This window comes from Ranitomeya imitator, chromosome 5 (genome assembly GCF_032444005.1).
Source record: "Ranitomeya imitator isolate aRanImi1 chromosome 5, aRanImi1.pri, whole genome shotgun sequence".
Taxonomy (NCBI): Eukaryota; Metazoa; Chordata; class Amphibia; order Anura; family Dendrobatidae; genus Ranitomeya; species Ranitomeya imitator.
Window position 1 is genome coordinate 128,118,336 of NC_091286.1, and position 26,300 is coordinate 128,144,635.

The 26,300-nt window shown below is 43.0% G+C and overlaps 1 protein-coding gene across 1 annotated transcript in view; it reads right to left on the minus strand.

The window, feature by feature from the left end:
- AKAP12 (A-kinase anchoring protein 12) overlaps nt 1-25,601 on the minus strand; it is a 245,057-nt gene extending 219,456 nt beyond the window's left edge. Inside the window, exon 1 of the mRNA XM_069769136.1 lies at nt 25,044-25,601. Within this exon, the coding sequence (XP_069625237.1) occupies nt 25,044-25,175 (132 nt within the window). The 5' untranslated portion in view covers nt 25,176-25,601. The remainder of the gene's footprint in view (nt 1-25,043) is intronic.
- Nucleotides 25,602-26,300: the final 699 nt, after the last annotated feature.

Below are 26,300 nucleotides of genomic sequence, written 5' to 3' on the forward strand. Positions count from 1 at the left end.
GAATGGAATGGACCCCATGCTCTTTTTTTAATTATTTAAATAAATAATTAATAAAAACAGTGTGCCCCCCCCATCTTTGACAACCAGCCTTGCTAAAGATGGGGGCTGGTATTCTCAGGCTGGTAAGGGGAGAACCACTGGTGAATGAGCTTTTCAAGCGCAACCTCAGTGACCAACAGTAACCACAATGATGTCACAGCTGGTCACTGATGCTGCGCTTGCAGCAGCCCCTTCACCAGTGGTTCTCAGCCTGGATGGTCACATCTTTGCACCTTCCAGGTTGCAAACTATTTATCCCCCACATATGGATTACGGCATGAAACAGAACAGAGAGGTGAGTGATATTGTTGTTTTTTATTTTAGATTTATTACAGGAGACGAGGGCTTCAGTGGAATAGGCGTTAGGTGAATATAACTGTGATTGTTATTCTTAAATAAATATGGAAAACTGTGTTTTGTTTTATTTCTAATAAAGGATTTTATTCTGGCTGTGTTATTTACAATACAACTATAGGATTACATAGTTACATAGTTACATAGTTATTAAGGTTGAAGGAAGACTATATGTCCATCTAGTTCAACCCATAGCCTAACCTAACATGCCCTAACATGTTGATCCAGAGGAAGGCAAAAAAAACCCCATGTGCAAAGAGTAAGCTCCACATTGGGGAAAAAAATTCCTTCCCGACTCCACATACGGCAATCAGACTAGTTCCCTGGATCAACGCCCTATCAAGGAATCTAGTGTATATACCCTGTAACATTATACTTTTCCAGAAAGGTATCCAGTCCCCTCTTAAATTTAAGTAATGAATCACTCATTACAACATCATACGGCAGAGAGTTCCATAGTCTCACTGCTCTTACAGTAAAGAATCCGTGTCTGTTATTATGCTTAAACCTTTTTTCCTCCAACCGCAGAGGATGCCCCCTTGTCCCTGTTTCAGGTCTATGATTAAAAAGATCATCAGAAAGGTCTTTGTACTGTCCCCTCATATATTTATACATTAAAATGAGATCACCCCTTAGTCTTCGTTTTTCCAAACTAAATAGCCCCAAGTGTAATAACCTATCTTGGTATTGCAGACCCCCCAGTCCTCTAATAACCTTGGTCGCTCTTCTCTGCACCCGCTCCAGTTCAGCTATGTCTTTCTTATACACCGGAGACCAGAACTGTGCACAGTATTCTAAGTGTGGTCGAACTAGTGACTTGTATAGAGGTAAAATTATATTCTCCTCATGAGCATCTATGCCTCTTTTAATGCATCCCATTATTTTATTTGCCTTTGTAGCAGCTGCCTGACACTGGCCACTGAATTTAAGTTTGTCATCCACCCATACACCCAGGTCTTTTTCATTGACGGTTTTGCCCAGAGTTTTAGAATTAAGCACATAAGTATACATCTTATTACTTCTACCCAAGTGCATGACCTTACATTTATCCCCATTAAAGCTCATTTGCCATTTATCAGCCCAAGCTTCTAGTTTACATAAATCATCCTGTAATATAAAATTGTCCTCCTCTGTATTGATTACCCTGCAGAGTTTAGTGTCATCTGCAAATATTGAAATTCTACTCTGAATGCCCCCTACAAGGTCATTAATAAATATGTTAAAAAGAAGAGGGCCCAATACTGACCCCTGTGGTACCCCACTGCTAACCGCTACCCAGTCCGAGTGTGCTCCATTAATAACCACCCTTTGTTTCCTATCCCTGAGCCAGCTCTCAACCCACTTGCACATATTTTCCCCTATCCCCATTATTCTCATTTTATGTATCAACCTTTTGTGTGGCACCGTATCAAAAGCTTTTGAAAAGTCCATATACACTACATCCACTGGGTTCCCTTGGTCCAATCCGGAACTTACCTCTTCATAGAAACTGATCAAATTAGTCTGACATGAACGGTCCCTAGTAAACCCGTGCTGATACTGGGTCATGACGTTATTCCTCTTCAGATACTCCAGTATAGCGTCCCTTAGAATGCCCTCCAGGATTTTACCCACAGTAGAGGTTAAGCTTACTGGCCTATAGTTTCCGAGTTCAGTTTTTGTTCCCTTTTTGAATATTGGCACCACATTTGCTATACGCCAGTCCTGTGGCACAGACCCTGTTATTATGGAGTCTTTAAATATTAAAAATAATGGTCTATCAATGACTGTACTTAATTCCTGCAGTACTCGAGGGTGTATCCCATCCGGGCCCGGAGATTTGTCAATTTTAGTGATTTTTAGACGCCGCCGCACTTCCTGCTGGGTTAAGCAGGTGACATTTAATTGGGAATTTTTATCACTAGACATTTTGTCTGCCATGGGATTTTCTTGTGTAAATACTGATGAAAAAAAGTCATTTAGCATATTGGCTTTTTCCTCATCCTCATCCACCATCTCACCCAGACTATTTTTAAGGGGGCCAACACTATCATTTTTTAGTTTCTTACTATTTATGTAGTTAAAGAATATTTTAGGATTATTTTTACTCTCTCTGGCAATGAGTCTCTCTGTCTCAATCTTTGCTGCCTTGATTTGCTTTTTACAGAATTTATTTAATTTTCTGTATTTATTTAATGCCTCCTCACTACCTACTTCCTTTAATTCTCTAAATGCTTTCTTTTTGTCCCTTATTGCGCCCCTTACAGCTCTATTTAGCCATATTGGTTTCCTCCTATTTCTAGTATGTTTATTCCCATATGGTATATACTGTGCACAGGTCCTATCCAGGATGCTAATAAACGTCTCCCATTTTCTCTGTGTATTTTTGTGTCTCAGGATATCGTCCCAGTTAATTGCACCAAGATCCTCTCTCATCCGTTGGAAATTTGCCCTCCTGAAGTTTAGTGTCCTTGTAACCCCTCTACTACACATCTTTTTAAAGGATACATGAAAACTTATTATTTTGTGATCGCTATTTCCCAAGTAACCCCCAACCCTTATATTTGATATGCGGTCTGGCCTGTTGGTTAATATTAGGTCTAGCAGTGCCCCCCTTCTTGTTGGGTCCTGAACCAGTTGTGAAAGGTAATTGTCTCTCATAATTGTCAAAAACCGATTACCTTTGCTGGAACTGCAGGTTTCTGTTCCCCAATCTATTTCAGGGTAGTTGAAGTCCCCCATAATAATGACTTCTCCTTGAGTCGCAGCTTCATCTATTTGCTTTACGAGGATATTCTCCATTGCTTCCATTATTTTTGGAGATTTATAACAAACCCCTATCAGTAATTTATTATTTTTTCCCCCTCCCCTTATCTCCACCCACAGGGATTCTACATTTTCATTAAATTCACCTATATTATCGCGCAGGATGGGTTTTAAGGATGATTTTACATACAGACACACCCCTCCCCCTCGCTTATCTGTACGGTCATTTCTGAACAGGCTATAGCCCTGCAAGTTAACAGCCCAGTCATGGCTCTCATCCAGCCACGTTTCAGATATCCCCACCATGTCATAATTATGCTCCAACAACATTAGTTCTAATTCGTCCATTTTGTTGGCGAGGCTTCTGGCATTAGTATACATGCACTTTATGTTCCTCTCTGTACTTCTATTTCTTAAATTATTAACTGTTCTGACCCCACCCCCCATGCCACCGCCACCCCCAACTTCCTTATTTGTGCCCAGGACTCTGTCTGCACTATCTTCCCCTCCTATAAAATGAATACCCTCCCCCCCAATTCCTAGTTTAAACACTCCTCCAACCTTCTAGCCATTCTCTCCCCCAGCACAGCTGCACCCTCCCCATTGAGGTGCAGCCCGTCCCTAGCGTAGAGCCTGTAGCCAACTGAGAAGTCGGCCCAGTTCTGCAGGAACCCAAACCCCTCTTTCCTACACCAATTCTTGAGCCACTTATTAACCTCCCTAATCTCCCGTTGCCTCTCTGGCGTGGCACGTGGTACCGGCAGTATTTCGGAAAATACCACGTTGGAGGTCCTTGCTTTCAGCTTGCAGCCTAATTCCCTGAAATCATCTTTAAGGACCTTCCACCTACCTCTAACTTTGTCATTAGTGCCAATGTGCACCATGACCGCTGGGTCCTCACCAGCCCCTCCCAATAATCTGTCCACCCGATCAGCGATGTGTCGGACTCGAGCGCCAGGTAGGCAGCACACCGTTCGACGATCCCTGTCTTTGTGACAGATTGCCCTATCTGTTCCCCTAATAATTGAGTCGCCCACTACCAGCACCTGTCTGGCCTGCCCTGCTCTCCTATTTCCCTCCTTACTGGAGCAGTCACTCCTCCGGCTTTCAGAGGACATGCCTGGCTGCAGCAGTGCTACCCCTGTACTGGCACCCCCCTCATCTGCCAACTTAGCAAACTTATTGGGGTGTTCCAGATCAGGACTAGCCTCCCTGGCACTCTTCCCTCTACCCCGCTTCCTAACTGTCACCCAGCTTGCTACTTCATTGTCCTGCAGCTCCATCCCACCATCCCCCCCCTCATCTGTCCCATTGAGCGTCTGCTCCGTGAGCAGAAGACTCCTCTCCATGTTGTCTATGGATCTCAGTGTTGCCAGCTGCACATTTAGAGTCAGAATCTGGGTTTCCAAATGCACAACGTGCTCACATCTCGCACAGCAGTATGCACCCTCGATCGGCTGCTCAAGGACTGCATACATGTGGCAAGATGTGCACTGGATGGCATTAACAATCGTGGAGCACATTTCCTAATGGGGATTGCACCAGACAGAACAGTTCAATAAAAAAATAAATAAATACAAAGTATTAATAAAAATCAGACAGCAATTCAGTAAATCCTCCCCTGAAAACTCCCTGACTCCAAAGTCACTGAATCACAAGTCACACTTACCGCCGTCCACACTTACGCTCAGCTCACACTCAGCTCGCTCACACTCGCTCTGCTGAAGATATATAGAGATTTTTTTTTTTTTTTTTTTCCTAGTTCCCCTCAACAGCAATCAACCTTGCTGTTCAAATAGCTAGGTGTCTTATAGATGCCTCTCCCTTACTAAGCCATGGGCTTGATGTCATCAGACAATACAAAGGTGACATCAACCCCACATATATAAACCCCACTTGCCACCGCTACAAGGCAAGTGGGAAATACCGGGCAGAGAGCCAGAATTGGTGCATCTAATAGGTGTGCCTTTTCTGGAGAGCTGTGAGCTGCTATTTTTAGGCAGTGGGATTGTCAATATCCATGGTCCCTTACCAGCCCCCAGCTGTAAGCCTTAGCAAGGCTGGTTGTCAAAAAAGATGGGACCCCAGCCATTTTTTTAAATTGTTTATTTAAATAATTAAAAACATGGGGACCTCTATTCTCGATAACCAGCCTTGCTGAAGCGGACAGCTGATGGGTGCAGCCCCCAGTTGTGAGTTTTGCCTGGCTGGTTATAGAAAATAGAGGGGAACCCATTCTGGGGTTTTTAATTATTTATTTACAGCGCAGGAACCGGCTGATGAATACTCCCATCTGCCGCTCCTGCTGTCACTATTATTAGCGGCATCAGGTGTAGGCTGATGGGAGTAATAGTCCCATCAGCCGCCACCTGCTATCAATGTTGTCACTTGAATATAACTCTCAACATTCTCCCCTGCTCTCGCTGATCAAGCAGGGGAGAATGATGAGAGCCGTCTTCAGCACCCGGTGCCATGGAACAGCACATACTATAGCGCTTCTTTCCTGGCCCCGATGTGTGTCACACGGATGACATCCATATGCGTCATCTGAGTGCACATGTGTGGGATATTTTGCGGTCCATGCTGATGGTAAAAAACGGACATGTCTACGTGTGGGTCACACAGACGCACGGTCCGTGGTAACACACTGATATGTGAGCAGACCCATTCACTTGAATAGGTGTAGGTGGGTAAGTGTCTCCCGTTTGTGTGAAAACTGTCACCACACATGCTGGAAGCACTGACTTGATAGAGGCCTAAGCAGGAGGTACATGACCCTTATCCTTGTAAATGGGTAGCAGAGCGAGAAGGCAATGGCTGGGAATCCCAGTACTGGAATCCCATCCCCAAAAATGGGGTTCTCCTGACTTTCCTCTGTCCAGGGGCTATGTCTGGTATAGCAGCTCAGCCCTATACAAGTGTATTACACATCATTCTGCAGGCTATTTTTTGGATAATTTGATTTTTTTACTGTTTCTTGAAGACATGAAGATCAATGTTAGGCCTCATTCTGATGTCAGTGATTTTTCCCATATGTAAATAAAAGGACTAAGTCTCATCAGTATTTTCTCCATGTGTCCATTTTTACCATCAGTGTTTCAAAAAAATAAATGTGGTAAAAAATAAATGAATTACAAAGCTCCTCTTATCCCCTACAATGTTAAAACGGACAGCTCCTGGATTACACAGATGACAATGTGTGCCGCCAATGATTTAACATAGACAATGCTTTTCCTCTAAGACCGGCATCACACTGGCGTTTTAAACGGCCGAGTGCAATGCGATAAAAAAATCGCATTGCACTCGGACCAATGATAAGTTATGGGGCCGCTCCCAGCAGCCGACTTTTTGTCAGCTGTTTTCCTTGGTCCGAGACAATCGCAGCATGCTGCGATTGTCTCGGACCGAGGAAAACTCTCGGCTCACTCGGACCCATATAAGCCTATGGATGCGAGCGAGACAGCGCACACCACTCGGATATCATCCGAGTGATGTGCGCTATAAGCGGACCCCAGCAATGGAGGAGATGGAGAAATTCATTTCTCCGCCTCCTCCGCAGCTGTGCTCCGATCCTCCCTGTGCGAGAGAATCGGAGCACAGCCGCATGACACTTGGCTCCTGCTCTGCCGCGAGCAGGAGCCGAGTGTCATTAGCATATCGCATCCGATGATCTCGCATCGGATGCAATACGCTAGTTTGACGCCGGCCTAAGGAAAAAAGTTCCAAGGTATTGGTAGCCATTTTGGAGGCTATAGAGAGCTGTTTTTTGTCACTCAGTCAGAGGTGGATAAAAGTATCCACCTATCTGCTGCCACTCTAATGTTTATGTCTTTTTGGTCTGTTTCCCACATAGTCACATTACTTGAATTGCTGTTGGGTAATTGTGATCCACTACTAGGATAAAAAAAATGAGGTCTCTATGATTATTTTGCGAAAACAAAAAATGTGAACATGTGAACAGCGCCATAGATTGTAATGGATACTTGTTCTATCTGTGAAAAACATGGAGAGAACATATACATAAAAACGGGACATCTTAATGAGGCCTTACAGGCATGCTCATTATATATACATCTATTACGTTATATATACGGTAATTATTGTGTTAAAGGGAATCTGCAACCATTTTTTTGCCACCTAATCTGAGAGCAGCATAATGTAGAGACTGAGACTCTGATTCTAGCAATGTGTCAGTTCCTTGACTGCTTGCTGGTAGTTTTGATAAAATCACGGTTTTATTAGCAGATTATCACTAGAGCACTAGTAAACATGCTGCCATGTAGTCCTCCATATTCATGAGCTCTGCATAACCCCGCCCCCATCACTGATTGGCAGCTTCCGCCTTATGCACAGTGTACACAGAAAGCTGCCAATCAGTGGTGTGGGCGGAGTTATACTGAGCTCAGCATTCAAGGAACTGGAAGATACGCAGCAGATAAAACAGGGATTCTATCAAAACTGCAGCAAGTAGGGAAATAGGAGAGCAGGGCAGGCCAGACAGGTGCTGGTAGTGGGCGACTCAATTATTAGGGGAACAGATAGGGCAATCTGTCACAAAGACAGGGATCGTCGAACGGTGTGCTGCCTACCTGGCGCTCGAGTCCGACACATCGCTGATCGGGTGGACAGATTATTGGGAGGGGCTGGTGAGGACCCAGCGGTCATGGTGCACATTGGCACTAATGACAAAGTTAGAGGTAGGTGGAAGGTCCTTAAAGATGATTTCAGGGAATTAGGCTGCAAGCTGAAAGCAAGGACCTCCAACGTGGTATTTTCCGAAATACTGCCGGTACCATGTGCCACGCCAGAGAGGCAACGGGAGATTAGGGAGGTTAATAAGTGGCTCAAGAATTGGTGTAGGAAAGAGGGGTTTGGGTTCCTGCAGAACTGGGCCGACTTCTCAGTTGGCTACAGGCTCTACGCTAGGGATGGACTGCACCTCAATGGGGAGGGTGCAGCTGTGCTGGGGGAGAGAATGGCTAGAAGGTTGGAGGAGTGTTTAAACTAGGAATAGGAGGGGAAGATAGTGCAGACAGAGACCTGGGCAAAAATAAGGAAGTTGGGGGTGGCGGTGGCATGGGGGGTGGGGTCAGAACAGTTAATAATTTAAGAAATAGAAGTACAGAGAGGAACATAAAGTGCATGTATACTAATGCCAGAAGCCTCGCCAACAAAATGGACGAATTAGAACTAATGTTGTTGGAGCATAATTATGACATGGTGGGGATATCTGAAACGTGGCTGGATGAGAGCCATGACTGGGCTGTTAACTTGCAGGGCTATAGCCTGTTTAGAAATGACCGTACAGATAAGCGAGGGGGAGGGGTGTGTCTATATGTAAAATCATCTTTAAAACCCATCCTGCGCGATAATATAGGTGAATTTAATGAAAATGTAGAATCCCTGTGGGTGGGGATAAGGGGAGGGGGAAAAAATAATAAATTACTGATAGGGGTTTGTTATAAATCTCCAAAAATAATGGAAGCAATGGAGAATATCCTCGTAAAGCAAATAGATGAAGCTGCGACTCAAGGAGAAGTCATTATTATGGGGGACTTCAACTACCCTGAAATAGATTGGGGAACAGAAACCTGCAGTTCCAGCAAAGGTAATCGTTTTTTGACAACTATGAGAGACAATTACCTTTCACAACTGGTTCAGGACCCAACAAGAAGGGGGGCACTGCTAGACCTAATATTAACCAACAGGCCAGACCGCATATCAAATATAAGGGTTGGGGGTCACTTGGGAAATAGCGATCACAAAATAATAAGTTTCCATGTATCCTTTAAAAAGATGTGTAGTAGAGGGGTTACAAGGACACTAAACTTCAGGAGGGCAAATTTCCAACGGATGAGAGAGGATCTTGGTGCAATTAACTGGGACGATATCCTGAGACACAAAAATGCACAAAGAAAATGGGAGACGTTTATTAGCATCCTGGATAGGACCTGTGCACAGTATATACCATATGGGAATAAACATACTAGAAATAGGAGGAAACCAATATGGCTAAATAGAGCTGTAAGGGGCGCAATAAGTGACAAAAAGAAAGCATTTAGAGAATTAAAGGAAGTAGGTAGTGAGGAGGCATTAAATAAATACAGAAAATTAAATAAATTCTGTAAAAAGCAAATCAAGGCAGCAAAGATTGAGACAGAGAGACTCATTGCCAGAGAGAGTAAAAATAATCCTAAGATATTCTTTAACTACATAAATAGTAAGAAACTAAAAAATGATAGTGTTGGCCCCCTTAAAAATAGTCTGGGTGAGATGGTGGATGAGGATGAGGAAAAAGCCAATATGCTAAATGACTTTTTTTCATCAGTATTTACACAAGAAAATCCCATGGCAGACAAAATGTCTAGTGATAAAAATTCCCAATTAAATGTCACCTGTTTAACCCAGCAGGAAGTGCGGCGGCGTCTAAAAATCACTAAAATTGACAAATCTCCGGGCCCGGATGGGATACACCCTCGAGTACTGCAGGAATTAAGTACAGTCATTGATAGACCATTATTTTTAATCTTTAAAGACTCCATAATAACAGGGTCTGTGCCACAGGACTGGCGTATAGCAAATGTGGTGCCAATATTCAAAAAGGGAACAAAAACTGAACTCGGGAATTATAGGCCAGTAAGCTTAACCTCTACTGTGGGTAAAATCCTGGAGGGCATTCTAAGGGATGCTATACTGGAGTATCTGAAGAGGAATAACGTCATGACCCAGTATCAGCACGGGTTTACTAGGGACCGTTCATGTCAGACTAATTTGATCAGTTTCTATGAAGAGGTAAGTTCCGGATTGGACCAAGGGAACCCAGTGGGCGTAGTGTATATGGACTTTTCAAAAGCTTTTGATACGGTGCCACACAAAAGATTGATACATAAAATGAGAATAATGGGGATAGGGGAAAATATGTGCAAGTGGGTTGAGAGCTGGCTCAGGGATAGGAAACAAAGGGTGGTTATTAATGGAGCACACTCGGACTGGGTAGCGGTTAGCAGTGGGGTACCACAGGGGTCAGTATTGGGCTCTCTTCTTTTTAACATATTTATTAATGACCTTGTAGGGGGCATTCAGAGTAGAATTTCAATATTTGCAGATGACACTAAACTCTGCAGGGTAATCAATACAGAGGAGGACAATTTTATATTACAGGATGATTTATGTAAACTAGAAGCTTGGGCTGATAAATGGCAAATGAGCTTTAATGGGGATAAATGTAAGGTCATGCACTTGGGTAGAAGTAATAAGATGTATAATTATGTGCTTAATTCTAAAACTCTGGGCAAAACCGTCAATGAAAAAGACCTGGGTGTATGGGTGGATGACAAACTTAAATTCAGTGGCCAGTGTCAGGCAGCTGCTACAAAGGCAAATAAAATAATGGGATGCATTAAAAGAGGCATAGATGCTCATGAGGAGAATATAATTTTACCTCTATACAAGTCACTAGTTCGACCACACTTAGAATACTGTGCACAGTTCTGGTCTCCGGTGTATAAGAAAGACATAGCTGAACTGGAGCGGGTGCAGAGAAGAGCGACCAAGGTTATTAGAGGACTGGGGGGTCTGCAATACCAAGATAGGTTATTACACTTGGGGCTATTTAGTTTGGAAAAACGAAGACTAAGGGGTGATCTTATTTTAATGTATAAATATATGAGGGGACAGTACAAAGACCTTTCTGATGATCTTTTTAATCATAGACCTGAAACAGGGACAAGGGGGCATCCTCTGCGGTTGGAGGAAAAAAGGTTTAAGCATAATAACAGACGCGGATTCTTTACTGTAAGAGCAGTGAGACTATGGAACTCTCTGCCGTATGATGTTGTAATGAGTGATTCATTACTTAAATTTAAAAGGGGACTGGATACCTTTCTGGAAAAGTATAATGTTACAGGGTATATACACTAGATTCTTTGATAGGGCGTTGATCCAGGGAACTAGTCTGATTGCCGTATGTGGAGTCGGGAAGGAATTTTTTTCCCGAATGTGGAGCTTACTCTTTGCTACATGGGTTTTTTTTGCCTTCCTCTGGATCAACATGTTAGGGCATGTTAGGTTAGGCTATGGGTTGAACTAGATGGACATATAGTCTTCCTTCAACCTTAATAACTATGTAACTATGTAACTATGTAACTAAGTAGCCCAGTAATGGATACATCACTGGAATCAGGCTGTCTCTACATTATACTGCTCTCAGATGACGTAGCAAAAACTTGGTAACAGATTCCTTTTAATAACAATGTTGATTTCTGCAGTATAAAGAAGCCATCTTCATTTTGACAACATAAACTAGAAGAAAGTGTCCTCATTTCTAACTAGAAACTTCCTGTAAATCACTGAAATTGTTTTCTGGACTTACATTCTCTCAGGTCTCACATCCGCAATAATTTACAACAGGAAGCTCGGTTTCCATAGTTAATCTTTTTATGTGTATTTGTAGAGGTTAAAGAGTCTGAAGAAGAGCAAGAAGAGCAGCAGCTGTAGTAGCTGTCAAGAAACAGATTTCTGTTGTCTGCATATAAAATCTACTCTACAAATGCAAGGAGGATAAAAAAGACTTGCATATGTTTAAGACAGGAAAGTAGTTAACATAGATCTTTGCTCAAAAACAAAGATAAAGTTACACTTTACCAGGTTTTTGCTACCTTAACTGAGAGCAACATATTGTAAAGAAACAGACCTCTGATTCCAGTGATGTATCACTTAGTTTACTGGGTGCAGCAGTTGTGACACAATCAGAGGTTTTAGATGTAGCATGTAGTAGAGCTCAAAACCTAACCCCGCCCACACCATAGCTTTCTATGTACGTTGTCTATGAACAGAGAGCTGCTTATCAGAGGAGGGGGCGTGGCAGACCAGGGTTGATATGAGCTGTAGTCCAGGCAGTAATAATCTCCTGGTGATAAAACATTGACTGTATTGAAACAGCAGCACATATCGTAGTGAGTGAAGTATCTCTGAAATTAGTGTCTCAGCCCCTACCTCATACTGTCCTCAGATTACATAGCAAAAACCTGCTGACAGATCTCCTTTAACACGGCCTCGAAGTTTTCACTGGAACGTATTACAACATAGTTTCTTTTGACATCAGGTTATATTATTACTTTCAGCACGTAGACCCGAAAAAATATCTTTAAGTATGTGACCTTTGACTTATACAATGGTTTAACCCCTTACCGGCATCGGACGTACTATACCGTCCGATGCCGGCTCCCCTGCTTTGATGCAGGGCTCCGCGGTGAGCCCGCACCAAAGCCGGGACATGTCAGCTGTTTTGAACAGCTGACATGTGCCCGTAATAGGCGCGGGCAGAATCGCGATCTGCCCGCACCTATTAACTAGTTAAATGCCGCTGTCAAACGCAGACAGCGGCATTTAACTACCGCTTCCGGCCGGGCGGCCGGAAATGACGTCATCGCCGACCCCCGTCACATGATCGGGGTTCGGCGATGCTTGTGAATGGTAACCATAGAGGTCCTTGAGACCTCTATGGTTACTGATTGCCCGTCGCTGTGAGCGCCCCCCTGTGGTCGGCGCTCACAGCACACGTGCAATTCTGCTACATAGCAGCGATCAGCAGATCGCTGCTATGTAGCAGAGCCGATCGTGCTATGCCTGCTTCTAGCCTCTCATGGAGGCTATTGAAGCATGGCAAAAGTTAAAAAAAAAAGTTTAAAAAAATGTGAAAAAAATAAAAAAAACATAAAAGTTTAAATCACCCCCCTTTCGCCCCAATCAAAATAAATCAATAAAAAAAATATCAAATCTACGCATATTTGGTATCGCCGCGCTCAGAATCGCCCGATCTATCAATTAAAAAAAAGTATTAACCTGATCGCTAAACAGCGTAGCGGGAAAAAAATTCGAAACGCCAGAATTATGTTTTTTTGGTCGCCGCGACATTGCATTAAAATGCAATAACGGGCGATCAAAAGAACGTATCTGCACCGAAATGCTATCATTAAAAACGTCATCTCGCACACAAAAAATAAGCCCTTAACCGACCCCAGATGATGAAAAATGGAGACGCTACGAGTATCGGAAAATGGCGCAATTTTTTTTTTTTTTTTTTTTAGCAAAGTTTGGAATTTTTTTTCACCACTTAGATAAAAAATAACCTAGTCATGTTTGGTGTCTAGGAACTCGTAATGACCTGGAGAATCATAATGGCAGGTCATTTTTAGCATTTAGTGAACCTAGCAAAAAAGCCAAACAAAAAACCAATGTGGGATTGCACTTTTTTTGCAATTTCACCGCACTTGGAATTTTTTTCCCGATTTCTAGTACACGACATGCTAAAACCAATGATGTCGTTCAAAAGTACAACTCGTCCCGCAAAAAATAAGCCCTCACATGGCCAAATTGACGGAAAAATAAAAAAGTTATGGCTCTGGGAAGGAGGGGAGCGAAAAACGAACACGGAAAAACGAAAAATCCCCCGCTCATGAAGGGGTTAAACTTCAGTCCCATATACCATGTGTAGACTACCTGGTTACTATATGTATACTGCATAATTTACATATTTTAAATTTTCTGATGGCCAACTATATAGGAAAGCACAGCAGGCTTCATGAAAAAAAGATATACTAATACAGTTGAAACCAGAAGTTTACATACACAATATAAAAAGATACACATGCATGTTTTTCTCAATATCTGACATGAAATTAGAATAGAGTAGGTATTGGTGGGCACTCAAGGTCACTGAAGCGAGGTGCTGGTAGACGGGACCGTGGTGGTCCCTGAAATAATCCCAGACGGTTCAGCCTCACCACTGGCCACCAATGATTGGCACTATTCATAGTAACATAGTAACATAGTAACATAGTTAGTAAGGCCGAAAAAAGACATTTGTCCATCCAGTTCAGCCTATATTCCATCATAATAAATCCCCAGATCTACGGCCTTCTGCAGAACCTAATAATTGTATGATACAATATTGTTCTGCTCCAGGAAGACATCCAGGCCTCTCTTGAACCCCTCGACTGAGTTCGCCATCACCACCTCCTCAGGCAAGCAATTCCAGATTCTCACTGCCCTAACAGTAAAGAATCCTCTTCTATGTTGGTGGAAAAACCTTCTCTCCTCCAGACGGAGTACTTATTCTGACTATAAGTACGAAGCAACACATATATCTTACCATACCAGAAATGGAAAATATATCACATAGAAAAAGCAATATTTTTTATTGTGCAAGACTCTACCGGGCCTGCATTCAAAGCCTCTTAAGGTTACCTCTCACCTATTACCATTACCTGGTACATTTCATATCCTCCAAAGGTTACCAATTATTTACAGCCTACCATTATCCGCATGGAAGCTTATATACGGCTATTCCCTTACCCTGGCTCCCATTCCTTTTGAACCCAAGTAAACCCCATGATTAAGGCATTTTTATTACTTACTGCAAAGTCAAAAATTTACATACATTAAAACTACTATGCCTTTAACCCCTTCACCCCAAAGCCTGTTTTCACCTAAGTGACAGGGCCAATTTTTACAATTCTGATCACTGTCACTTTATGAGGTCATAACTCTGAAACGCTTCAACGGATCCTGGTGATTCTGACATTGTTTTCTCATGACATATTGTACTTCATGATAGTGGTAAAACTTCTTCGATATGACTTGCATTTATTTGTGAAAAAAACAAAAATTTGTCGGAAATTATGAAAATTTAGCAATTTTCAAACTCTTAGTTTTTATGCCCTTAAATTAGAGAGTTATATCACATAATATAGTTAATAAACAACATTTCCCACATGTCTGCTTTACATCAGCACAATTTTGGAAACATAACTTTTTTTTGTTAGGACGTTATAAGGGTTAAAAGTTGACCAGCGATTTCTCATTTTTGCAACAAAATTTGCAAAACCATTTTTTTACGGACCACCTCACACTTGAAGTGACTTTGAGGGGTCTATATGACAGAAAATGCCCAAAAGTGACACCATTCTAAAAACTGCACCCCTCAAGGTACTCAAAACCACATTCAAAAAGTTTATTAACCCTTCAGGTGCTTCACAGGAATTTTTTGAATGTTTAAAAAAATTGAACATTTAACTTTTTTTCACAAAATTTTTACTTCAGGTCCAATTTGTTTCATTTTACCAAGGGTAACAGGAGAAATTGGACCACAAAATTCGTTGTACAATTTGTCCTGAGTACGCCGATACCCCATATGTGGGGGTAAACCACTGTTTGGGCACATGGCAGAGCTCAGAAGGGAAGGAGCGCCATTTGACTTTTCAATGCAAGATTTGCTGGAATTGAGATCGGAGCCCATGTCACGATTGGAGAGCCCCTGATGTGCCTAAACAGTGGAAACCCCCACAAGTGACACCATTTTGGAAAGTAGACCCCCTAAGGAACTAATCTAGATGTGTGGTGAGCACTTTGAACCTCCAAGTGCTTCACAGAAGTTTATAATGTAGAGCCGTAAAAAAAAATTTTTTATTAATTTTCACAAAAAATGATCTTTTTGCCCCAAATGTTTTATTTTCCCAAGGGTAAAAGGATAAATTGGACCCCAAAAGTTGTTGTGCAATTTGTCCTGAGTACGTCGATACTTCATATATGGGGATAAACCACTGTTTGAGCGCATGGCAGAGCTCGGAAGGGAAGGAGTGCCATTTGACTTTTCAATGCAAAATTGGCTGGAATTGAGATCGGATGCCATGTCGCATTTGGAGAGCCCCTGACGTGCCTTAACAGTGGAAACCCCCCACAAGTGACCCCATTTTGGAAAGAAGACCCCCTAAGGAACTTATCTAGATGTGTGGTGAGCACTTTTAACCCCCAATTGTTTCACTAAAGTTTAGAATGTAGCATTGTGAAAATTAAAAAATCATTATTCCTTTCCACAAAATTATGTTTTAGCCCGCAATTTTTTTTTCCCAAGGGTAACAGGAGAAATTGGACCACAAATGTTATTGTCCAATTTGTCCTGAGTACGCTGATACCCCACATGTGGGGGGGAACCACCGTTTGAGTGCATGGCAGAGCTCGGAAGGGAAGGAGCACCGTTTGAAATGCAGACTTAGATGGAATGAACTGCAGGTGTCATGTTGCATTTGCAGAGCCCCTGATGTACCTAAACAGTAGAAACCCACCACAAGTGACCCCATATTGGAAACTAGACCCCCCAAGGAACTTATCTAGATGTGTTGTGAGAGCTTTGAACCAACAAGTGTTTCACTACAGTTTATAACGCAGAGCCGTGAAAATAAATAATATTTTTTTTTCCACGAAAATGATATTTTATCCCCTATGTTTTTATTTTCCCAAGGGTAACAGGACAAATTGGACCCCAAAAGTTGTTGTCCAACTTGTCCTGAGAACGCTGATACCCCATATGTTGGGGGGAACCTCTGTTTGGGCACACAGGAGAACTCGGAAGGGAAGGAGCCCTGTTTTACTTTTTCAAGCAGAATTGGCTGGAATTGAGATCGGACGCCATGTCGCGTTTGGAGAGCCCCTGATGTGCCTAAACAGTAGAAACCCCCAATTATAACTGAAACCCTAACCCCAACCCTAACCCTAGCCCTAACCCTAACCCTAGCCCTAGCCCTAACCCTAGCCCTAACCCTAGCCCTAACCCTAGCCCTAACCCTAGCCCTAGCCCTAACCCTAGCCCTAACCCTAGCACTAATGGGAAAATGGAAATAAATACATTTTTTTACATTTTATTATTTTTCCCTAACTAAGGGGGTGATGAAGGGGGGTTTGATTTACTTTTATAGCGTTTTTTTGGCGGATTTTTATGATTGGCAGCTGTCACACACTAAAAGACGCTTTTTATTGCAAAAAATAGTTTTTGCATTACCACATTTTGAGAGCTATAATTTATCCATATTTTGGCCCACAGAGTCATATGAGGTCTTGTTTTTTGCGGGACGAGTTGACGTTTTTATTGGTAACATTTTCGGGCAGATGACATTTTTTGATCGCTTTTTATTCCGATTTTTGGGAGGCGGAATGAACAAAAACCAGCAATTCCTGAATTTCTTTTAGGGGGGGCGTTTATACCGTTCCACGTGTGGTAAAATGGATAAAGCAGTTTTATTCTTCGGGTCAGTACGATTACAGTGATACCTCATTTATGTAATTTCTTTTATGTTTTGGCGCTTTTACACAATAAAAACTATTTTATATAAAAAAATAATTGTTTTTGCATCGCATTATTCTGAGAGCTATAACTTTTTTATTTTTCTGCTGATGATGCTGTATGGTGGCTTTTTTTTGCGGGACAAGATGACGTTTTCAGCGGTACCATGGTTATTTATATCCGTCGTTTTGATCGCGTGTTATTCCACTTTTTGTTCGCCTGTATGATAATAAAGCGTTGTTTTTTGCCTTGTTTTTTTTTTTTTTTTTTGCGGTGTTCACTGAAGGGGTTAACTAGTGGGACAGTTTTATAGAGCGGGTCGTTACGGACGCGGCGATACCAAATATGTGTACATTTATTGTTTTTTTTTTTTTTTACATAAATAAATGGATTTATTGGGAAATGTTTTTTTTTTTGGGGGGGGGGGATTTTTTTAAATTTTTTTTTACACATTCTATTTTTTTTTTTTTTAACTTTCTAACATTGTCCCAGGGTGGGACATCTCTGTATTAGATCAGATCGTTGATCTGACACTGTGCATAGCACAGTGTCAGATCAACGATCTGACATGCAGTTTAGCTGGCTTTCCAGCGCCTGCTCTCAGCAGGCGCCGGCTAGCCAGGTCACTTCATGACCCGGAAGGAGTCCGGCGGCCATCTTGGATCCGGGGACTCCTTCCGGGTCACCGGAGCAACGCGATCTCATTGCGTTGCTCCGGTGGGAGAGCGCAGGGAGCCCCCGTCCCTGCGCGATCCCCCTCTATGCCGCTGTCACTACTGACAGCGGCATCAGAGGGGTTAAATGCCCGCGATCGGCGATAGCGCCGATCGTGGGCATTGCTGCGGGGTGTCAGCTGTCATATACAGCTGACCCCCGCACCCGATCACCGCGGCGCAGCGCGAGACCGCGGTGATCGGTGCGCCGTACTAGTACTGCTGCTGGCACTAATGCAGTGCCGGCAGCGCAGTACTAGTACGGCGCATGTCGCGAAGGGGTTAAACAATTCTGGATTGCCCATATGATGATATCATGTGTTTGGAAGCTTCTGATTTTCACAACATCTGCGTTAATTAGACACAGCTGTGAATGTATTTTAATACACACCTGAAACACACTTCTTCTTTGTGTAGCATTATGGGAAAGTCTAAAGAAATCAGCCAAGATATCAGAAAAGGAATTGTGGGCTTGCACAACCCGACCTGGAAGAACTGGGAAATAATTTTCATTATACTCACCCAGGGGCAGTCCGGTCCGATGGGTGTTACTGGTCTTGGTCCGGCACCTCCCATCTGCTTATGATTGCCGCCCTTCCCGGCGCAGGTGTACTTATCTGCCCTGTTGAGGGCAGAGCAAAGTACTGCAGTGCGCAGGTGCCAGAAAAGGTCAAAGAGGCCCAGCGCCTGCGCACTGCAGGGCAGATAAGTACGCCTGTGCAGGAGCGCGATGCCTGGAGGCCTGTGTGGATGATGTAGGGACACGTCATCCACAAGAAGAAAGGTGGAGGGCAGCGATCATAATAAGATGGGAGGTGCCGGAACAAGACCAGTGACACCCCTCGGACCGGACCGCCCTGCAGGTGAGTATAATAAAACTTATTTTTCAGTTCTTCCAGGTCGGGTTGGGGGCAGATATACAGCATTATAGAACACTGTGTATCAGCCCTGAAAGGTGCCGGCCATATCTTATATCGGCCAAAACTGATAACAGGTTCCCTTTAAATGTACAGAAAAGCGATTCCCAGCAAAGCGTTACGGAGCTCTGAGAGGGCTTAGCGAAGCCCACATAGGACAATGGCCATCCATTACATCCTGACCTATCTCCATTCTTCTTGATTAAAGGTACCTTCACACTCAGCGACGCTGCAGCGGTACCGACAACGATGTCGGTCGCTGCAGCGTCGCTGTTTGGTCGCTGGAGAGCTGTCACACAGACCGCTCTCCAGCGACCAACGATCCCGAGGTCCCCGGGTAACCAGGGTAAACATCGGGTTACTAAGCGCAGGGCCGCGCTTAGTAACCCGATGTTTACCCTGGTTACCAGCGTAAAAGTAAAAAAAACAAACACTACATACTTACCTACAGCCGTCTGTCCTCCAGCGCTGTGCTCTGCACTCCTCCTGCACTGGCTGTGAGCACAGCGGCCAGAAAGCAGAGCGGTGACGTCACCGCTCTACTTTCCGGCTGACCGACGCTCACGGCCAGAGCAGGAGGAGTGCAGAGAAGCTGAGCGCCGGGGACAGACAGCGGTAGGTAAGTATGTAGTGTTTGTTTTTTTTACTTTTACGCTGGTAACCAGGGTAAACATCGGGTTACTAAGCGCGGCCCTGCGCTTAGTAACCCGATGTTTACCCTGGTTACCAGTGAAGACATCGCTGGATCGGTGTCACACACGCCGATCCAGCGATGTCTGCAGGGAGTCCAGCGACAAAATAAAGTTCTGGACTTTCCTCAGCGACCAACGATCTCCCAGCAGGGGCCTGATCGTTGGTCGCTGTCACACATAACGATTTCCTTAACGATATCGTTGCTACGTCACAAAAAGCAACGATATCGTTAACGATATTGTTATGTGTGAAGGTACCTTAACTCTTGCCTCTGATCCTCGATAGGCACGGACGAGAGAGTGAGGCTGACGACCTGCCCAACTCTTCCTCAATTTCATCTATGTCAAGTGCAAGTCATAGTATACTGAGGTCTATGTAGGAACGTAGAATGCAGAGTCCAGTCCATGTATATGGGAATGTGCGGAACTAATAATGGACGACATCAGGAGCATCTTTACCAAACCAGATACAACAATTTGCATGAAAACCCCAAGATTCAATGGAGGTAATAGATTAATCCTTTCATGGTTTTCACTCTTTTACCTTGATGATTGCCTAAACCATAGAAGTAATGTGAAGATCTAATGAATGGCCTCACCACCAGTCACAGGAATGACTTACCCATGGCAATTCTGAGATATAAGTTTCTTTTTAGTTGTATTATTAATTTATATATTTATTATTCCTGTTAGTTTAGTTACGCAATGAACTATAATGCCAATGTGCACCGTTTTTTATCTCCAACTCCTATTCCCCGTCCTATTCATGTACTCAGAGGTCGGGCAGCTGCCTTGTCATGCAAAAGCCTCTTATTTGTTTTACGGATCCAGGTGCAGAGGTGGGAGGCAAACTTTGTAAAGATGGCTAATCTCTCTATGGAGACTGCACTGCCTTCCATCCCGTGCTCCTTAATAGCTATTATATAACTAGAAATAAGAAAGGATGAGATTTCAACTGGTGCTGAACCTAAATGAGGACAATGGTGAGATGGGACAGTCCGCACAAGAGTCCCCACCACTTCTCTTCAGATAGATACTATGAAAAGTGACTTTATTGTCTGAGCATCTGCTGTTCTCCAAATATTATGTCAGTCCTATTTATCAAACTCTTTTCAGAAGTTGCCAAAACAGAGGAAAACTCAAAAGTATTTCTGTAGCAATTTTTCTATTTTGTTTAAAGGGGCTGTCCACATATAATAATCTGTTTTTTTTTTCTCCAGTCAACAATGCAAAGAGCATAAACTCTGGGAAAACGCACAAAAACAAGCCCAGGTGATTCTAGCATCGCTCATCTCTTCAGTATACTTAGGCTCCATGTTACGTTGCTATATACCGTACTACTACAGGTGTAGAAGCATTTTTTACATATTGCTAGAACAAGTGCTAAAAAGTCTGTTCTGGATATCATGGAAAAATCACAGAAAAATTCCAAAATTTACAATAAATAATCAACTCCAATGGTTTGGCTACAAAATGGTCACAAGATTTCACTATTCAGTATGTAGACCTGATGAGGCTGATGTACTTACTTAGAAAATTCACTGTCAGAAAGGCTACATACAGCTCTGGCAAAAATTAAGAGACCACTGCAAATTGTTCAGTTTGTCTGATTTTTCTCTTTAGGCCGGGATCACACATGCGAGAAACACGTCCGTGTCTCGCATGTGAAATCCAAGCTCTGGCGCCGGCACTCCAGAGCGGAGCGTGCGGCTCCATGAGTTGCTATGCGGCCGCACGCTCCGCTCTGGAGTGTCGGCGCCAGAGCTTGGATTTCACATGCGAGACACGGACGTGTTTCTCGCATGTGTGATCCCGGCCTTATAGGTATACTTTTGAGTAAAATTTAAATTGTTCTTTTATTCTATAAACTACTGACATGTCTCCGAATTTCCAGGCAATAAATTTTGTATTTTTCTTCTGACAAAGAAAAATGATAAAAAAAAAAATACCCAGTGCTTTCAGACCTCAAATAATGCAAAGAAAACAAGTTCATAATAATTTGGAAACAACAATACTAATGTTTAGAGTTCAGAAATCAATATTTTGTGGAATAACCATGATTTTTAATCGCAGCTTTCATGCGTCTTGGCATGCTTTCCACCACACTGCTTCTGGCGTATAAATGTAATCAGTTCTTCTTTGTTTGATGGCTTGTGACTATCCATCATCCTCTTGATTACATTCCAGAGGTTTCCAATGGGGTTCAGGTCTGGAGATTGGACCACCCATGACAGGGTTTTGATGTGGTGGTCTCTTAATTTTTGCCAGAGCTGTAATTCTAATATTAAAATGAGCATCTTATGAATCTAACTAGAGCTGGACGCATAAAATACACATTTAATATCAGGCATGTCAACATTCAAAAAGGATTATACAGCAGCTATTGTGACAGGGATTTTCTAAGTAAGTATATTGGCATCATCAGGTCTAAGATCTATTTGATAATGCAGGCCACCAAATTATCAGGCCAAGTGCTATCCAACAAAACATTGGCTTGCACTCGGACCAATGTTATTCTATCGGGCCGTGCAGGTCAGATTTTTTTCTCAGATCTACTAGGTCCAAGGAAGAAATTGTTGAGTCTGAGTTTGAACCGATATTCAAATCGCACTCTGCATGCAGCTCAGCGACTCCGCGGAAAATATTGGACTGCATTTGGATGACATCTGAGTGCAGTCTGATTTTCACAGACTGACAGAATGGAGAAAGTGGAGACATTTTTTTCTCCATCTTCTCTTCATCCAAGAATATTGGATCACACCATGTTCACACACTGATGAGAGCCTGATCGGTGTAATGAGAGAATGCACGGTCGCCTGCACCTGCCCTTATACTGTGAAATTTGGTGACTGATCTGCTTTAACATTTTGCCCTCATTTTGTATGATTAATATTATTCTGCAAGAGACTATATATAACAAATATGGACATTACTATTGTTAGAGACGTTTATAGGCCAATGTGAGTGTCTGTGCACCAGGATGATATACATCATGTAATGAGCCTGGCTCATCCAATATGCAGGACCATAGCGGTCAGTAAAAGGCATGATTCAGGAATATTTTGGGGGAGGTTTCCACTGCGCACATTTAATGGTCAGTGTGAAGAGGATTAATGGCTGTGATCAATAGATTGATGGAATTAACCCTAAACCTCACCATCTCCACCGCCCCTTTATTATCCATTAACCTGCAGCCACATGCACACATCACTATGCTGGAGCCTGAAAATGCAAACTCAGCATCCATCAGTCACTTCGCACATTCCCTCCTCATTTTACAAGCAATTCCTTAAGGAGCAGAAGCAGCAAGTTTGTAAAACTCCCCTCTGCATCCCAATTAGCCTCTGTGCTCCGAATAGGAAAATGGAAAATCACTTTCAATCCACTGTACTATGTGCAGAGCGGCCGGGGAGCGAGGAGAAGGGTGCGGGAAAGGGAGGAGATGGGAACATGGCCCAGAATAGGGCGACGCTCAGCATCACTGCAGTGTGGGGAGAGCGGAGCATCAGCTGTGTGCACTGCGGTACAGGGATCTGCTGGGTACCACACCATGGACCTCACTGCCGGGCATTGTTCTTAGGCTGTGATCAGCTCACCACACCTGAGGGTGGCAACATAGATATGAGATAGATAGATAGATAGATAGATCGATAGATAGATAAATAGATATGAGATAGATACTGTACTGTAGATAGTGATAGATTGAGAGATAAATATGCAATAGATAGATATATAGATAAAGATAGAAATGAAATAGGTAGATAGATATGTGATAAATAATAGATAGATAGATGATAGATAATAGATGATACTGTACTGTAGATAGTAGATAATAATAAATTGATAGATCCATAGATATGCAATAGATAGAAATAAAATAAATGATTGATAGATACTGTACTGTAGATAGCTTGATAGATGTGCAATAGATAAATATATAGATAATAGATAGATGTGATGTGACCATTATGGTGGTACCATGTAACCAGACTGAGCAGATCAGACCCCCACGTGCTTTACCCTTCAGGGTGTGGAGACCCTGCTCAGGCAGGAGTGGCTGGAGGAGGTAGACAATGACTAGTCAGTGCTGCAGTCAGGATAGCTGGCCGTAGCCCACAGCAGTGAGATCTACTCTCCGAGGTTCCTCTCCGGAACTCATCTCTATAATAGACGCCAATTCCCGGCTTACACATGGCTGTGGATTAGGATAATGTGATTACCAATTTTATGACTGCAGATCTGATCATTGCGCACTCGGCACAGCAGGATCCCATGCACAGGCCGGCCATGCTGTACTGCACGCCACCCCCTATTAACTGTACAGTGTTTCGCCTTGATACAATGTCAGGAATGTACACAATGTAAATAACCCTGATTTCACGTTATGTTGTTTAGTTTCTAGGATAGTTCACAGCTTCCTGCCCCCTCATCATTGTGGGACATTTATGGGTGCACACTAAAGCAAAATGAAAATCACTGCAAACAAATCGCATCCATCTATCCGATAAGGAAACTATTTGTCCCATGTGACTGCGAGGAGCATTCCTAGGCTTGGAGCATTCCTATACTAAGCCTTCTGTCTGCCACTCATTTGTTCTATGCTTGGAACTATCCTAAACCGGTACCTGATCTAATTAGTATTACACACTTTTCTACAATCATTTCAAGTATATCAAATTAATTTTACATACTATATATTTGGGATAATGAATTATGCAATGGAACTTGGCATGGATGTAAATAATAATAATATTGTTTATTTATATAGCGCCAACATATTCTGCAGCACTTTCCAATATTTCTTGTTATATTGTACATAAATGATGTAAATGGTAAGCAATCATGGATACATTGTCACAATGCCACTTGCAGGTGTGGCAGGTACCAGGATGCCCACCATGTGAACTCCTACTGCTTTATGTGAGTTCACTGCAGAGGACAAGATACAGTAGACCATAGACCAGACCAGGGTGTAGCCTGTAACTTACCTTGACATCCCCTGCCATGTAGACCAGACCATGGTGTAACCTGTATCTTATCTTGACATCACCTGCGTGTAGACCAGACCATGGGGTAACCTGTATCTTATCTTGACCAACTGCCATGTAGACCAGAACAGGGTGTAACCTGTATCTTACTTTATCATCACCTGCCATGTAGACCAGACCGTGGTCTAACCTGTATCTTATCTTGGCATCCCCTCCCGTGTAGACCAGACCATGGTGTAACCTGTATCTTATCTTGACATCACCTGCGTGTAGACCAGACCATGGGGTAACCTGAATCTTATCTTGACCAACTGCCATGTAGACCAGACCATGGTGCAACCTGTATCTTACTTTATCATCACCTGCCGTGTAGACCAGACCATGGTGTAACCTGTATCTTACCTTGGAATCACCATGGTGTAACCTGTATCTTATATTGGCATCACCTGCCGTGTAGACCAGACCCTGTATCTTACCTTGGAATCACCTGCCGTGTTGACCTCCACCTCTTGGCCATCTGGCTCCTCTTGCCCCTGGTCAATGCATTGCTCAGCCTGCTCTTCTGTAGGCTTGTCTGCGACCTGTTCTGTAGAAGTCCCGGCTCCCATGCTGTGAGCTCTTCGCTTTCTCCAAGCTCTTTGACTTGTATTCTTCTTTAAGATAACAGAAAAACTCCTCTGGGAGCAAATCTACTGTACAGAAGTGAGCAAAGACTTTTTATCATCTGAGAGGATAAATTTCCAATATGCAGTGTCCAACTACAGTAGAGGAGTGTGTCTGCCTTCACTGACTCCTATGGATCTGTCCGCAGGCTGCTGTTATTGTTAAGTAGCTCATCCAGTACCAGATCCAGGAAAGCGTTCCTCTCAAGTTGTAAAACGCAAATGCTTTCTACCCAGAGCAGCCTCCAGCCAACTATCTTGCACTGTCTTTTTTCTTTAGATGACAGCCTCTCCTTCTATTCCTCTCTTAAGTCTTCCCCTCCCTCTCTCTTTCTCCATCACATGAGTCTGGGATCAGACACGCCTTGCAGTATCTAAACAGTCACAATAAAAGCAATGGGGACAGGGGCAGAGGGAGGAGCGCTGGCACCATCCCAAACCGAATGTCTTCATATACAGAAGCAGGACCACAGAGGAAACAGAATGGAGAGAACCTAGTAGAACAGTCTAGGTGATTCTTACCATAAAAACACAATGATGTCCGTTGTATAATGTATTATCAGCTCAAACGTTATCAAGTGATATATTAATACTTTCAATTTTTGAAGAAAAAATACTTTATTGAATGAGGCAAATTTATTATTACTGTGTTGAATTCAGAATGCTTAGAACTAGATCAGAGAGGCAGAAGATACGCCAAGATCTACAGGCGGTGCGCAACAATTCCATCGATCTATTGCGGCAAAATTTGTATTTTTATCAACATACAACTTAGACTGCAAGTGCACTGGGGGTGAAGCGATGGTCTAGCATGCCATGGATCTTCTTCACTATTTCCTGCCTGGCGCTGCCACCAGGATACAGGAGTTAGAGTCTCTGCTGATTGACGTAAATCAGCTGATGCTGATGCGCCCCCCTCCCGTTAAATCCAGTACTCCCGGAACGGGAAAAGAAGAACAACAATACATGTCAGCAAAAAGACATACAATTTTTTAAAATGTAATAAACTTATAAAACATATTAATACTATAGCTAAAGCTTCCCTTTATGAGAGGTGAGGACACTTGAACG